The sequence below is a fragment of the Thunnus maccoyii genome, chromosome 7 (assembly GCF_910596095.1).
Source record: "Thunnus maccoyii chromosome 7, fThuMac1.1, whole genome shotgun sequence".
In the NCBI taxonomy this organism is placed as follows: domain Eukaryota; kingdom Metazoa; phylum Chordata; class Actinopteri; order Scombriformes; family Scombridae; genus Thunnus; species Thunnus maccoyii.
The window spans coordinates 20,618,942-20,634,598 of NC_056539.1; the positions used below are offsets into that span (position 1 = coordinate 20,618,942).

At 38.9% G+C, this 15,657-nt stretch overlaps 1 protein-coding gene across 4 annotated transcripts in view; it reads right to left on the minus strand.

Annotated features, from left to right (window-relative positions):
- LOC121900138 (adhesion G-protein coupled receptor D2) overlaps positions 1–15,657 on the minus strand; it is a 98,971-nt gene that overhangs the window by 29,125 nt on the left and 54,189 nt on the right. For 3 of the 4 annotated variants that reach the window (XM_042416163.1, XM_042416158.1, XM_042416159.1), the window contains one exon: positions 13,426–13,579. In XM_042416163.1, the coding sequence (XP_042272097.1) occupies positions 13,426–13,579 (154 nt within the window). Of the gene's footprint in view, positions 1–7,763; positions 7,920–13,425; positions 13,580–15,657 lie in introns of those variants that run through there. The other variant, XM_042416160.1, reaches the window with a different exon arrangement.

Genomic DNA, 15,657 nt, shown 5'->3' on the forward strand with positions numbered 1-15,657 from the left:
CAGTCGATAAATCTTGGTGCACACACATTCATTCATTTCACCTTTCTTGCACTCTAGTTGGTGAGGTGAAATCACAGTGGATGAATGTGACAGAGAGTAAAGTAGTCCAGACTAAATATATACATTAACAGTTTTGGAATTTTGCAATGAAAAGTACAAAAACAACTGTTGTAGTTTCAGTGACATATTTTGTAAAGTGTCATGCAATAAAACCAAACAACAATTATTCCTTTAATTTAATCAAATCCAATTTAACTTTTGTTTGGTAATTTTTTCTTTCTTGCCAAATTCTATATAATTTTTTAAAACTTTAAATTTTTAAAAACAATATATGATATTAAAAAGCATTATAAAATGTTTTACTGTTTGACAAATATTTAAATAAATAGGTAATAGAGCAATGGAAAAGAGTGGGAAAAAAACGAAAGGAAAAAAGGGGGAAAGGGATAAAGAATGTGTGTAACATAAGAGCGGTGTGAGAAGTGCATTGTTCTGTAAAAATTGGACGTAATGAATTCTACATCTCATCTCTGTATTTTCACTCACTCAGTAATAACACATTTTACTAATTGGAACGATGGACTTCTAAGACATCTAATCAAATTCCAAATCAAATCCACCATCAATGCTGTAGATTGAAAGTCAATGCAATTACATTTTGCTGAAGAAGGCAACAATGTGCAGAAAGTTACTTTAGCTGAAACTTATTTCAACTTTAAGAACCAGAGCTAGAGGAAAAATTATGCCACTTGCACTACTGCCAACACATGGGCTTTCCTCCAGATATTTCCAGAAAGCCGACCATTATAGAGGGTTCAGAACATTTCCTTCAGTGCTTGAACATCCTGAAAAATGTTCTCTTACAAAAAAAAGTTTCATAAGATATTGCTTACATACAATCATTTAAATGATGGCGTGAGCATCATTTATATTACATTACTTTGGCCTTTTTTAATTCCTTGGCCATTAAAACATACAGTTGTGGCTGACATTCAGTCTTAATTGTCTCCACAAACTGATTCACTGGCAACAAAAAGAGAGAAATAGCTGGTGATGGCTCCATTTCTTTTAATGGTTTCTGCATAAAAATGCCCTTGTATTTAACAGTTACAGTGCCAATCAATATGCTGTATATTAGACAAAGAAAGTTGGTTATGCCAACATTTCATTTTGTCAACTTCACTCTTTATGATGTCATAACTAATTTAACCTCTTTTCTTTTATGGGCTGCTCTTTTGCCCACCCTCGCCCACTGGGATAATGTTATCATGATGAGCCAATAAAAATCAATGATTAAACATGTGTAATTTTCCAGAGACGATGTATTAAAATTTATTGTCTCTCTCTCTCTGGTGAGCCATCACATCAGCCCTGGAGCAGCAGACACTCTGTGGGTTACAACTGAAAATAAAGAAGGGCATTAAAAGCTATTCAATAAGCCACTGTAAAATTGATCAGGCTATAAAAGCTGAAGCTGCTGCCCGCCTGCTCTCCACCCCTCCCACCCACTCCAGAGGAATGTGGCTGTGGAAGAGTAGGAGGAATGAGGGAGAGGATGGAAAAAGCCAAAGAGAAAGAGTGAGCAGAGAGAGAGAGAGACAGAAAAAGGGGAAGAGAAAGAAGAGAGAGACTGAAGCTAAGAGAGGAGGGGATGTTTAAGGAGCAGAAAGGGGGAAATGAGAAGAGTGATACAAGAGACAGAGTGAGGAGAGAGAGATGAAAGAGAGGGTGAAACAGATGAGAAAACAGAGAGAGAGAGGGAAAGAGGAGCTAAGATTTCTCTGCTGAGATAGCCCTCACTGTATAATCACATACAGTAGAGGTTGAATGACACAGAGCGATTTACCATGTTACACCTTAATTAAACCAGTTACATGAATATTCATACCACACCCACATCAGGATTGGGCCACACCCAAGCCCCCTCAAATGTCTGGTACTAGGTGACACTTTGTTATTGCCGCTATGAAAATATTGTGCTGTGGTGTTGTTTGCTGATTGCGCCAGTTTATCGCAAACTAGCAGCAAAGAGGAAAGTTCATTTCTATAGAGAAAAAAAAAAATCATCCCATCAATCTTTCCCGCCAAAAGACAATCTATGCTTTTTTCAGTGACCTCAGGTCACAAAAAAAGAAAGATGTGGACATTCTCCTACCAACTTCAATACGTACAGACCACCCAAAAATGAGGAAAAATACTACTAGAAAACCCAGGGAGATTTATTGTTTGATAATCTATATGGACAGTATTCCACTTGGGCCTTTCTATTGCTGAAAAAAAAAAGAAAGAAATAAGAAAATTCCAGCGGCGAATAGCGGCGTTGTTGGCTGAATCAGTGGCAGTGGCTCGGCAAACTGCGTTTTTCTTTTAACTTTCAATTCTCCTAAGCATCCGTGCTTCACAGCCTCTAGGGCTATTGCCTTTCTCAATCTGTCCCTGGAGAGGCAGGAGTTATGGTCCCTGTCGATTGAGGAGAAAGGGATGTTATTCCCCTGTCACCTACTGGTCGCGCCGCCATCCTCCCTGCCCTGATCTACGGCCTGACTCCCCCCGCCTCACCCCCCGCCCTCTTCCTCACTTTGCTTCGTCGTAAGCTGCTGGCTATGTCGTTGCCATGGGCTGTTGAGATGAGGACGATGGAAAAATGTTCTTGGGGGGGGGAGGGAGTGGAGGTGCTGATATTGGTTTAGAGGTGCTGTTGGCAGCTGCAGGATGGTGGTAGTAGTAGTGAATGCTTTAGTACTATGTTAAGAGACTTGCAGAAAATCTGCTGTGTGTGTGCATTTGTGAATGAAAATTCATTTGTACAAACACAGTGAATACACACAGGACAAGAGGGAAAGAGCACTTGAGCAAAATTTATGATTAAGGCTGATGTACCTTTATATAAAAAATGTTTAGTGCAGCTTTATATAGTGCATATTTACAAAGAGTGTTCCCTCTTTGCTGGAGAAGGAGGTGCTGGTGTAGGGGGAGTAAACTGTGAGACAGCCTGCCCCAGGGGAGGTGACCTGCCCCGGGGCACATGCAGGTCCTTGAGTGACACCCTTGATAGGGGAACAGTGACAGGGTTAAACATGAAAGGCAGTTAGCTGACGGTTGTGTGTGATCAAAGCTGTGGTGCTGGCTAACTCTACGTCACAGGAGTCTCCATAGGTTTCAAGTTGGGTGGTTGACTACAAACAATGAATTGTATAAATATAATATTTTTCATATATATATATATATATATATATATATATATATATATATATATATATATATATATATATATATATATATATATATATATATATATATATATATATATATATATATATATATATATATATTATATACATATATTTAACTGCCACAGTTTGATTTAATATTGTTTGGGTTCAACTTTATGAGTATATTATTATTTAAAATAAAAAAAATCTTTAATTTTTGGAATTTTAATGTGGTTATTTAGACAACATGACAGCTGAGGGGGTAAATAACTGGATGCAATAAAAAAGGTTTTGGTGGGATTTAGTCCAACATCATCATGGGTACATGTTGCTGAAGATGGGGATCTTAACCCCTGCACCATCTCTGCATACATGCAGTGCCAATAACAATCATTCAAGAGACAAAAGCACAACTCTAATGTGTTGAAATTTTTCTGGACGAGTTTGCATGAATGTTCCAATAAATTTTCTGTGAGATATGAGTTTCATCTGTGGTTTCTAAAAAGTTCCTACGAAGACAATGTGTCATGGTTTTGTTCTCTGGTTTTGTTGAAAGAAGGACTATCAAGATTCAACAAACTGCAGGCCTCCTTAAACCACCAACACCACCAATGAACGTCAGCACAGACATCAGTACACCTGACACATGCTCAACAGAGGACTTCCAGACCTTGGACTGCTCAGCCCTATTTCCATACTGGCCAATGCTCAGCCTCTTTTAGGCACTATTGCACCTTAGGCAAATCCTGAGTTCGTGAGGGTCTCTCTGGGTGAAGGAATAAATAAATAAGCAGATAAATAGATGAATAACCCAGAGGAATGGGAGCCCATGCAGCTTGGCCATCCATCATATATCCTATTACCACGCACTCAGCGGCACCTGCAGTATGTATAATGCAGTCAACCTCCGTAAGCAGATACAAATTCAACTCTTTTCCACCTCAATTTGTTATATCTGACAACGCTACAGCTTGTGCCCTGTTGTTTTTTTGAATTATGAATAGATTCCCTTCACCAGACTTTCGCCTGTGCGTGATAGCGTGGCGTTGTTATGCAGAACAGCTGCGGAAAACAAATTCAAGAAGCCTGGTACGCTTTGTAGCGGCTGGGCGAATATGCATAAACAGTTGCGCTTAAAGCCACTTAAGAACAACCAAATGGGCTCAATATTTCATCTTTTGATTTGTTTCATTGGGTGTGATGAAGATCAAATGCCAGAGTGTAGTACGAGTGCAGAAAAAGCAGTTGTTTAGGTGTTTTAAAAATGATCCAGCACTGTTTTTGAGATTTTTCACACAATAGTGAGAAATGGTAGAGAAGTGCTTTCACTGAGAATTTAAATCTTAATTCCAGCTAGAAAGTCCTTTTCTGCTCTTACTTTATCAACGAGACTTGGAGCCACAAATATTACAAATATCATTCATAAGCGGAGAGAAATTAAGAGGGAATGGAAGGAGAATGTGTCAGAGGAAGACAGAGCAAAAGAAAGAAGAAAAGGAAAGCCAGCTAGTAACTACAATTAACAAATCAAATGCAAGAGGAAGAGAGAGAGTAAGGAAAATCAAGTGGGAGAGAGGAAGAGGAATGTAAATACATAGCAAACCCACCATTTTGACCGCGGCCTGTTTGTTTGGGTATTTACACTGTGAAGCTACAATCAAGTCCTCAAAGCTTCAACCCACATGACAAGAGCCCATTTCAGGGCCACACATCTTCTAAACAGCCAAGCCAAATCTCAATCCACACACAGACACACAGACACACACACACACACACAAAACCCCAAAGTCATATCCACTTATTTGTCAATCATTTCAAAATGCAAAAGGGATGCAGGGAAAATGAATCAAATTTAATTTCTTCACAGAGAGAGAGAGGGAGAGAGAGAGAGGGAGAGAGAGAGGGAGAGAGAGAGAGAGAGAGAGAGAGGGAGTAAGAGAGAGAGAGAGGGTAGGGGAATGCAAGTTGTGAGGAAGTGATGTTTTTGGGACTTGGCTGAACTTTTGAGCCCTGTTTGGTTAGAGCAGATGTAGAATTAGTGCACATCACTTTGCATCAGCAAGATGATGAACACAAGCTGCCGCTCAGAGGCCAAATACCTCTCTGTCACACACTCTCACACACACACACACACGCACACACACACACACATCTCGCCTGCAGTGTCTGTGATTCTGCTGTGTTAATTATCACTCTGATGTAAATTCCCACAGCAACAAATTCTTCTTCTTGTTCTTGCTGAAGCATGTTTGGTTTTTCCTGAATACAACTGGCCTGTTACACCAGTTGGAACTAATAGAAAACACAATCAGTTTTATACCATTATCAAACTACAAAAAAACTCTATCCCCCCCACCTCCAGGCAGCACATGAGTTTAAACTTCTGTTTTTAAATTGTCCAGTAAGATAGTTCACAGTTCACAGCAAACTGTTCTTGCGAGTCTTACAAACAGGCCTCAGACCACATTGACACTTGATTAAAGAGGAACTTCACACTAAATTATTAGGAACTCCACACTAAATGATTTTTTTTGTGCTGTACACATAATCACATTGATTCTTGTTGGCATATTATGTTAATACGGGTACACTATGCATGTAGTATAGATTTTTTCCAATAATGTAATTTTATTGTTTAATTTTAAACACAGAACATTGTGTGTAAAAAAAATATTTTTCTGCTCAACATTAGCTTGTCTGTGTCTGCTTGGATTTTCAAATTCATTTCAGCCTAACTCTCTTGCCCCTCCCTAACCGTGATGTCATAGTTAAGACTCTGAGGTGTATTGTGTATGTTGACCCCCCCTCAACTGTGATAACAGCTGCCGCACCAAGTATAAATAGAGGAGTACTGGCTGACTGTGGACCTAGAGTAGTTTATGTCTGTCATTCATAGCTGCTGGTAACACCAACAAGCCTTTCAAAGTGCTGATTTACAACATGCACATCCAAATGAGTAAAAATCACACTGTAAAAGAAACAAAGAGAAAGGTCAAACAGAAGTAATTTAACAGCTGCTTTCACTTTTTTAAAAACTGAAATATGTTGTATTCTCGAGCGTTTGTACATAAGTATTTCACAACTTTTTACAAACCAGTCTTCATTTATTCTCAACTCGCTCATAACATGGTGATATATCATAGAACTGCAGTACATACGATGCGTACTGTCCAGCAGTTAAATGACAAACTTTACAAGCTTATCATACTGTTCTAATTGAACATTATATGTCTCTACTGATTTGGTCATTGCGCCAATTTTATCAAGTTTTTTTTGAGTGTAAATATCTTCTGATAACACCAATATTTATCCTTGAAACATCATAACTTTACCTTGATATATGGCATTTAACTGCTAATTTGGCTTTGTCAGTATTGCACAGCACTTTTCATAGTGCAAATTCCACAGAAACGGACCTGCATATTGAGAAATGGATTCAACAGCAAGTACCCAGATGACATTGCTGCAAACATGCTGTCATTACACAAGGGAAACACTTTTTTTGTGTTTTGGAGCCAGGGAATCCTGTTGCATGTCAATGAATTGGACTAAACATGCATGACAAGTGATGGTGTGTGGGTGGAAGGAGGTAAGGGGGAGTCAACCCCGTGGTGGTGTCAGCAAAAGATCTGTGTGTAATCTGCAGAAGATGCATGCAATAGACCGCCGCACCACTTTATCTACAAGGCCCCTAATTGCAAGGGACGCTGAGGAACATATGTTAGGAAAAGAGGAAGGGGAAGGGGTGTCAGATGTCAGCAGTGTGCAGGCATATGGTTCCTACAAGCTGGGTTACGTAAACTGGAAATGACACCAGAAATCAGGTTTGCTAAGATGAACTTGTGAGGACTGCATTTTACTGTCCTCTTTTTCTTTATGTTAAACGGGGTATGGGGTGTAAACTAATCTATCTATCTCTGAACACTGTAGTTTCTTAAAATTTTAAATAAAACCTCATAAAATCTCCCCAAATATCTCCAATATGATTGTGACCCACAGATTTAGAAACATTGTGATAAAAAGGAGACAATAAGGAGAAGTGTCATCACCATTGCACAGAACTGACACAAATTAGACATGAAACAGTAAGACACAAGACACAAATTTCATATATCTATGGTCAAGTCAAACACTGTTTGAGGAAAAAGAGACCCCACAAGAAAACTCAAAACATGAACCACAAAAGAAAGATAACTGCTTGGCCATCTTTGCTTGTTACAAAGGAAGGAGGTTTTAACAAAGCAAGAAGATGACGTGAAGTAACACTGGTGACCTAGCATGTTGTTCCTGCTTACAAGGGCTCGCAACCTTCAACTCAGCCATTGTATGGGGCCATCTCATCAAGAATGCAATACTCATGCACATACACAAACACCCACAAAACCCTTGCCCTTTCAATTCAACTTCCCCCCACACTTCACCTCCTATTCCTCTTTTATTCCTTCATCATACACTTGTCCTTCTCTTGTGTTCACAGCAACTATGTAATGCTCACTGACTAAGAAAAGGTAAGAACCCACAACCACGACACAGAAACCATCAGGTAGGAAATCAAAGTTCACAACGTTTATTCCAGTAAACAGGTATGGCTCAGAACCAGGAGACTGATCGAGAGAGAAGGCAGACTTAACCAGCAGGGATCAGGCAGAGAATCAGGCTGAAGTTCAGACGGGAAGGTTCAGGGATTGGGCAGGAAGTGCTGGAAAGCTAAGCGTAACGCAAAAGACAATCTGGTGAGAAACTAGTGGAAATGGACCGGTATATATGCTGATGGACTAATGAGGGAATGAGCTGCAGGTGGGGAAATGGACAAGAAAACAAAAGGTGAAGGGAATGAGGTGATAGCATGGCATGAGGGAGTGGCAGGATTTGAAATGACAGGAGAATTAATAACCATGAAAACAAATGAGTAAACTGAAGTATGAATACAGGGAGATCAGGAAGGATCAGTGTATTCATTCTGTAAAATTATGAGTGATGCTGCTAAAATTTCACTCCATCATTAATATCACTGGGCTACTAATGAATTTCACTCGCGCAATGTGAGAGCACGATAACAACCCTACATTATTGAGGAATTGTTTTGAGTGATCCTCCCTCTCCTCGTTCGTCAAAGCATCTATGTGAAAGGTACTGTTATAAGAGTAGTGTAGCAGTAAGGAATAGGGCAGTGCGTAATGTGTATGCTTCATGTATTCTCAACATAATCCAGTGTCCACCTTGGACATTTGTGCCAACCAACTTGAGTAAACAGAAAGATGGAAAAGACATAACGGTATCAAAAGCAGAACACTCCCCTACCCCGTTGTTACACACACACACACACACACACACACACACATACACCCCCACCACCCACACATGCACACACACACACACACACACACACACACTCCTACCATGAAGGGATTGACCTTGTATATGCAAGATACCACTATCACTTAGGAGATGCTGTGGTTATTGTAAGAAAAAATGGGGCCCATCTGTTTGTTGTTTGGTCTTTATGGAGAGAAGACAGATTTGATCATACAGTTGAAATAAAGGTGTCTCCATTGTGAAGCCACCACTTCCAAACGGCAAGATTCTGCTCATTCTGGTCCTACAATGGTTAAGCTTTATTAGTATTTCTTTACAAAATTATTTAAATGCTATTTGATCAACAATGACAGACAGCAGCATTTTAATGTACTGGATGGTTTGCTGAAGATCAGGATTTTGTATATTAAAAATACTGAATGATAAAGTTAATGTTTGACTGACCCGACCATAATCACATTCTCAGTGTGACCATCAGAGAAATTAGTCAAGCAAACATATACTGAAATTACTTGACAAATGTGTGAACACAAAGTAACAACGATTAAGTTGTTGTCTATGATCTAATATCTTAAATACTTAAGGTTTTTCAGGTGGTCTTACTGAACTTTCTAATTTCCTTTGTGCAACATTATCCTACATCTCTTTTGTACACATGTGCCTTTAACGGGAATTCACAATTGTACATACAAACATGCACAAACACAAGCTTCCTTTTGCTGCTGTCACCCCTTCAAAGCATCACAGAGATGTTTAAAATAGCTTAAAAAAAATCTCTACTCCTTGTGTAGTATTAGATTATGGTCAGCAGTGTAGGGGTTCGTCATGATGATTAGTTACAGTGTATCAGGAGAAAGCAAGTTTGCCTGTCTGCTGCATATAATACGCATACAGTAGTCTGTACTGAATGAACACTCTGCCGCCGACCCAGCCCCAGCAGTCAATCACACAAAGCCAATTTGCATGTTGTAGCATTGAGTCTGGAGCAGATTGGAGGAGCAGCAAATGGGCTGCATAATATCATGTGACAATCAATTATTTCTGCAATTGTGTTACATCAAAAATATTATTTTTGATGCAGAGTTTTGATTTGTCTGGTTGCGTTGGAGGTTCAGTCATGTAAATGTGACGTAGGGACTGATTTAACTACTGCGAACTGAGTGAATGAAAGAGACAGTAATAGTGTCGGGGACCATGCAAATCACCTGCAAAGGAAACGCTGTAAATCACAGTGTGAGAGGTGCACAGAGCGGCAACAAGGAGCGATAACACACAGCACATGTACTATTGAAATGTGAATATCATTATTGCACAAGTCATAAACCATGACCATCATAGTATTTACCAGGTGAAGATACTGTGTGTTATGTGATATTCAATTGTTCTGCCTCATTGTCAGCAAATGAAATAGTTTTTTCTTTAGTATATGTTGCGCTTTTCAAAATAATCTAAAACAATGTGTTTTTCAGCCTTTCAAACACATTTAAAAGGCTGAAACACACATTGTTTTAGATTTTTCTAGAAAAGTATACATTTCCTGATCTGTTTACATTTTTCCTTTAAATCTTTAAGTGAAATTATATCTCAGGGATCAGCAGAGGAGGTTTGAAGGGTTATAATCTAAATGCGTTCTGCCTGGTCATTTGTGTTGTCTGAGATATACTTTTTTAACAGTTTAAGCACTTCATAAGCAGTGCAATCATTTAAGCAGATATATTTTCGTAAATCTCTTTGCGTAATATATGTATTTCCCTTTTTTTGTGGCGTTTGCAAATAAATCAGTCTAACTTAAGGAAAAAAAAAAATCTTCAACTGTCTAAATGCTTCATCAACTGGAGCAATAAAACGAATGACAGTAAGATCACCTTGAAATTACAAAATGAAACCAGGAATCGACCTCTCCCTTTTTCTTTCCCTGCTTTGAAACTGGTGTCTCCAATCTTTTCCACAACCAAATGACTCTTAACTCTGCTGAGTGCAGCATGGGTCAGGCAGCTAGATTGAAGCCAGGGTGTCTGGTTAGTGTTACAGTTTAACAGGAGATTTCTGATGTCTGATTTCACAGGCCAGCCGCTACACTCTGTTTCAGAGTGCCTTGCAGTAATGCATTGCAGATATGCCAGTTGGGGAACAGTGGGGGACTATATTCAGCACACGTTATGGTAATTTTGGAGGCAGCGGTATTTCTATAATAATACTTTCAAGAGTACGCCTCCAATTTATAAATCCTTTAACATTGTCGGACTCACGATGGACAGTTACAAAAAAATCAAAATTGATGCAGCAGAATAAGAGATATCGTCCTTTTTATTATACACATTCTTCTTCTGTGTCGGTCAGATCCGGTTGTGTCGTACTAGTGGTGGCTAAAGCAGCTTGAGCCGCTAGCGTCAAGCAGAAATGAGGAGCAGGCCACAGAGGTCTGGGAACCTCAGTTGTTTCTAACCCCACACCAATTTTTTTTTCATTCTCAAACTTTTAGTCATCAGCCTCAATTGATGCTGCCTCAAGCGAAATCACTTGCGGCAATATATCCAATTTCCCGCAGCTCCCTCTGGAGCCACAAAAGGCCTTATGCAACATTTTACACATATGCAGTACTACTTCTTAAGACCTAAGAACAGACTTTGCTGTGTAATATTGGTGGAGTTTCCCTTTAATTTTGATATTTTGTCCACATCATTTACTGTATATCAGTGAGGGTATAACTAAATATTAGAAACACTTCTCACTATAATGCAATGAAATTCAAAAACACAACAAACCACAACCTCCGATATGACTATGCTGTGCAAGCAACATTAAAATACAAGTATTTATGAAAACATACCACCCTTAGAAATGTGAGAGGAGGGTGTCATTAAGTTATCTAATGGGCATCTCCAATCATATGGTACATTTGGTTGAATAAATTGCCCCCTCCTTTGCCACAAACATACCCATGCCACACGTGAGCTCTCAACACTTGTTAATTCAATTGATTTAATCAATGAAAAGGCTTAGCTGCATTTTAGGGGCTCAACTGTAAAATGAAAATTAAAATCCTTCACAGACAAAACTACCACTTAACAACTGAAATGTTCAAAAAGCAAGGCTACAGGTGCTGCCCTCTTCAAAAGAAGAGTTACATTATGAAAAAAAAAGTACATGACCCACAAAATATTTCACTTATTCTCATATATTCACATTTCATCTTTCATTCTAATTAAAAAATATATCACATAATGGGTGTCCTTCCTTGTTCTTTTTAAGTGACGGTGGATTTTTTGTGCTTTTTGAAAAGCAAGGCCAGCAGAATAATCAAATTAGCAAGCAATCTTGTGACTTGCTATTATGTTCACTTGTAAAGACAGCTGGGAGAAATCATTCTCTGATCAACTAAGAAAACTTTGTGAGAAAAGTTTAGAGATGAATTAGAGATGCCCTCCCCTCCCTCAACAGTTAATACTTTAGTGACCCTGATCAAAGTCCCAAATGTAACTGTTTATAATACTTACAGTCAAAACATGTATGTATTGTGAGCACTGGATATAAGGATCCCAGATGGATATTGTAGTCAGGCAGGCAGAAGGTGAATCTGATCCAATGTGGTGAATCCAATAGATATGAGTATAACATTTCCTACAACTATCATAAGCATTTCATGTTTTCAATGGCTCTGTCATTTTACTGCACCTTCAACTTCAAAATGGAGTCGTTCTATAGCTTTCACTTGGCAAACATGGTGAATTTTCAAAGCAGGAAAAGCATGTGTACTGTAACTAATAACATTTGGTTCATCACTAAAGGCGCCTTTAGGCTTGACCAACAATCATGCAAGTACAATATCAATTTTAGGTGTGGTGAATCATAGTGCTATGATGTAAATAGAAAAAAAGTACATGAAGAAGAGACTGTGCCACTTTGAAAATGCAAAGAAAGTCACACAAAGTCTTTTTTTGTTTCGCTTTTGTTTTGGTTTGTGTGGCATCAGAGACTGTAAAAAAATAATGGACGTGGCCAACGTCATGTCACCTATTGGTTTGTGAACTCCTGTTTTGAAGCCTCAAGTTTGCATTATGAGCATCGCCATCTTGGATTTTTGGAGCCAGAAGTGACCGTATTTACTATGGTTAGCTGTGCTAATTTTCACTAGCGAAAAACAGACTTAAAACCATTAAAACAAAATGTACTTACCAGAAAAACTGAACATCCAAGTCCTTAGAGGGTCTTTTAGGACAACCAAACACTGAACTGAAGACTTTTTTTAGGCAACCAAATGTTACAATTAACTTTCATGAACTAAAAACACACTCAAATAGCAATGCCCATGGCTACGCCTACGCCTACACTCTGTGAATCTGGGGTTACACCATGATTACGTTATCTTACCAATGTTGTGGCCATGGTAAGGACTTGTCAATCACAACACAGCTATGCCCTACAGTGTACCCTGCTTTATCATCTGTTTTACTCTAAATGGGACCATAATTTACAAAATAAACCCATTAGGAAACTATTTACTGAGGTAATAAATCAGATGAGAAGTAGAGTCATTTTCTCATAGAGTTCAGTGGGTGCGATATACGACCAACGTTTTGGATTGATGAGCAAATATTTTACCATGTTTCTGTCATGATAGTCAAGTAAAGGGGCCTTAAGCCATGCCAGTTAGTCAGCAGTCCAAACACCAAGGCCCTTGCACCGCACACCTGAATGGAGTGCAGCCTTGATTCATATTATAACCTGTAATTGACGAATCAAAATTTCTGCTGTGTTGCACTGTCATTTCTTAAATTATGTTTTTAATAACTGTTGCAAAAAGCCAAAAAGAAAATCTTACCCACATAGTGTTGAAAGTTTTGGGGCCAAGAGCCTGAACTTCCTTATGGTGCATTGCATTGGTCTGACAACTCACCTCTGGTCCCGTCTTCCTCCTTCCCCAGGCCTGGGGTGTTGCTGTGAGAGAAGGTAGGGGTGGCCTCATCTTCCTGGCTTGCGGTTGCTCCTAGTGGGAAACTGACAGGACGAGAGCTGGTAACTGAGCTGGATGGTCGGGAACTGGCACAGTTCTGTAAGAAATGAGAAGGCGGTGTCGGTACAGGAACATGGGAGGATTTTTTTGAAGTGACAGAAAATAAGTTCAAATTGTACTTGAACTAAACACAATTTATCAGACAGTTTAATGTCAACGTTGTGTACTGACAGACAATACAGGAAAATATACTGTATAGTGCACTGAAGAAATCCTCATCAGTTCAAAAGATTAATGGTTACTTCTTTACTTTGAGTTATTGCTCCATACGGCTTTATTTGAACATGACCGGTCATTTACAGAAAAAGACGATGCTTGTGCGATATTTGACACCTGGTGCAGAGCAAGAGAGAGTAGTGAGTTAAAAATATGATATTTTTTTGTTTGTTCACAAGTTGCATTACTGCTGTATTTTAGTTATTTTGTTTTTGAAGCCTGAATTAATGACCATCAAGAGATACTCGCCATCGCTTCTCTCTGTTAATCTACTGATATATTTTCATATCAATTTCATCATTTAACGTTATTAGAGAGCAAATTCTGCTGCCTGTTTTATACAGTTCGACATGCGCAATCATTGAATGATGGAGCATTAAGTTGCTACTCTCATTTACAGTAAATCCCATTTGCTCACATTCTGCATGTAAAGTGTTTCGCTGGATAAGCCTATTCATTTATTCAGCAGTTGGCATGAATGAAAATTGAAAACACAGAGAGGGCATGCCGATCTGATTATTACTGTAGCTGTAAGAGGGTTTTTAACCTCTTTTGCCCCAGTTGAACTGAAAGGGGATTTTTAAAAACATTTTTTATAGACTGATCTGATATAAGAATCATACATGTTCATGCATCTTCCAGCCAGACAAAAATAAATTGCAATCACTGAAAAACAATTTGTTTGCACACCTCTCAAACAGACTGGGGGGGGCTTCAACAGGCTGTACTGTACCATACTTCCATCAGGCAGGAATGCCTCACATAGCAAACTACTGTGGGCCTGCCATTTTGGCGGCTTTTGTGTATTGTTGATGTCCAGCTTCAGTGCATAGGACTGACATGCACACACACACACGCCCGCACGCGTGTGGAAAGAGACAAATACATACACTGCTACATCATTTTAGTCACTCCAACCAAGAGTCCTAGCAACAGAAATAAATAACATTTTATTTATAGTCTTTTACTGAACAAACCTAAAACATAGCTATTTTTTTGACTGTCCACCTGTGAAAATCAAATTCCAGCCTAATTCATTTGTTCTGCTACCGAGACGGATTCAAACCAACTCCTAGCTTCCTATATCTTGTCATAACTTGAATTAAGATCAAAAAAACGAATCCACTTCCAATTTATATCTATATTTCAGTGGTGTCAGGGGCATGGAACTCAAGAGTATTGAGAGGGGGTTGTTTTTTATTTGGGTCCTGCAACTGACAGCTTTATTTCACAAAGCAATCTGGCTGTGTGTGTACAAGAGGGAGGTCAGGGTGGGTCAGGAGGTACTTGGTATCAAACAGGCAAGCTACACTGGTCAAAAGCTGCGCCTGTGTATGTGTGTGTGTGTTTAAACCCCCACCCCCTGAGGCTAAAAAAGCTGTGTGCATGATCCACGCCCCTGTGCACGGCTTCTACAACGAAAGGGGATAAAGAGGTCGACACAGGTGTGGAATTAAAGAGGGGAGAGTGTGTGATTAGGTTTGGTGGAATTTATATGAGAGGTCATCAAGGTCAGAGATGTGTCTCGTCACTGTACCGAGAGCAAAGTATAATTTTTCCTGCGCTATCTAAATGATTTTCAGATTTGTTGCTAGGTTAAATACAATGTTTAATCTAATGTGATGTGCGTTGTTTAGATTTGTGAAACATTTAGTTTGGTTCTTTACCTTCCTAAAAAATCAGTATCACACATCATCACACTTAGAGACGTTAGTATATGTTAGGAATGCTTAGTATTGGCTGCTTGTAATGTTGGTAATTTATTATCCTTCTGCACTTTGGACAAGACTATAATCAACTCGAATGCACAAAAAACTTCCCACAAGGGACAATGAAAGTCTCAAATGATCTTTTTAAATTTAAATAAACATTTTAAATCCTGAAATTGAAGTTGCAATG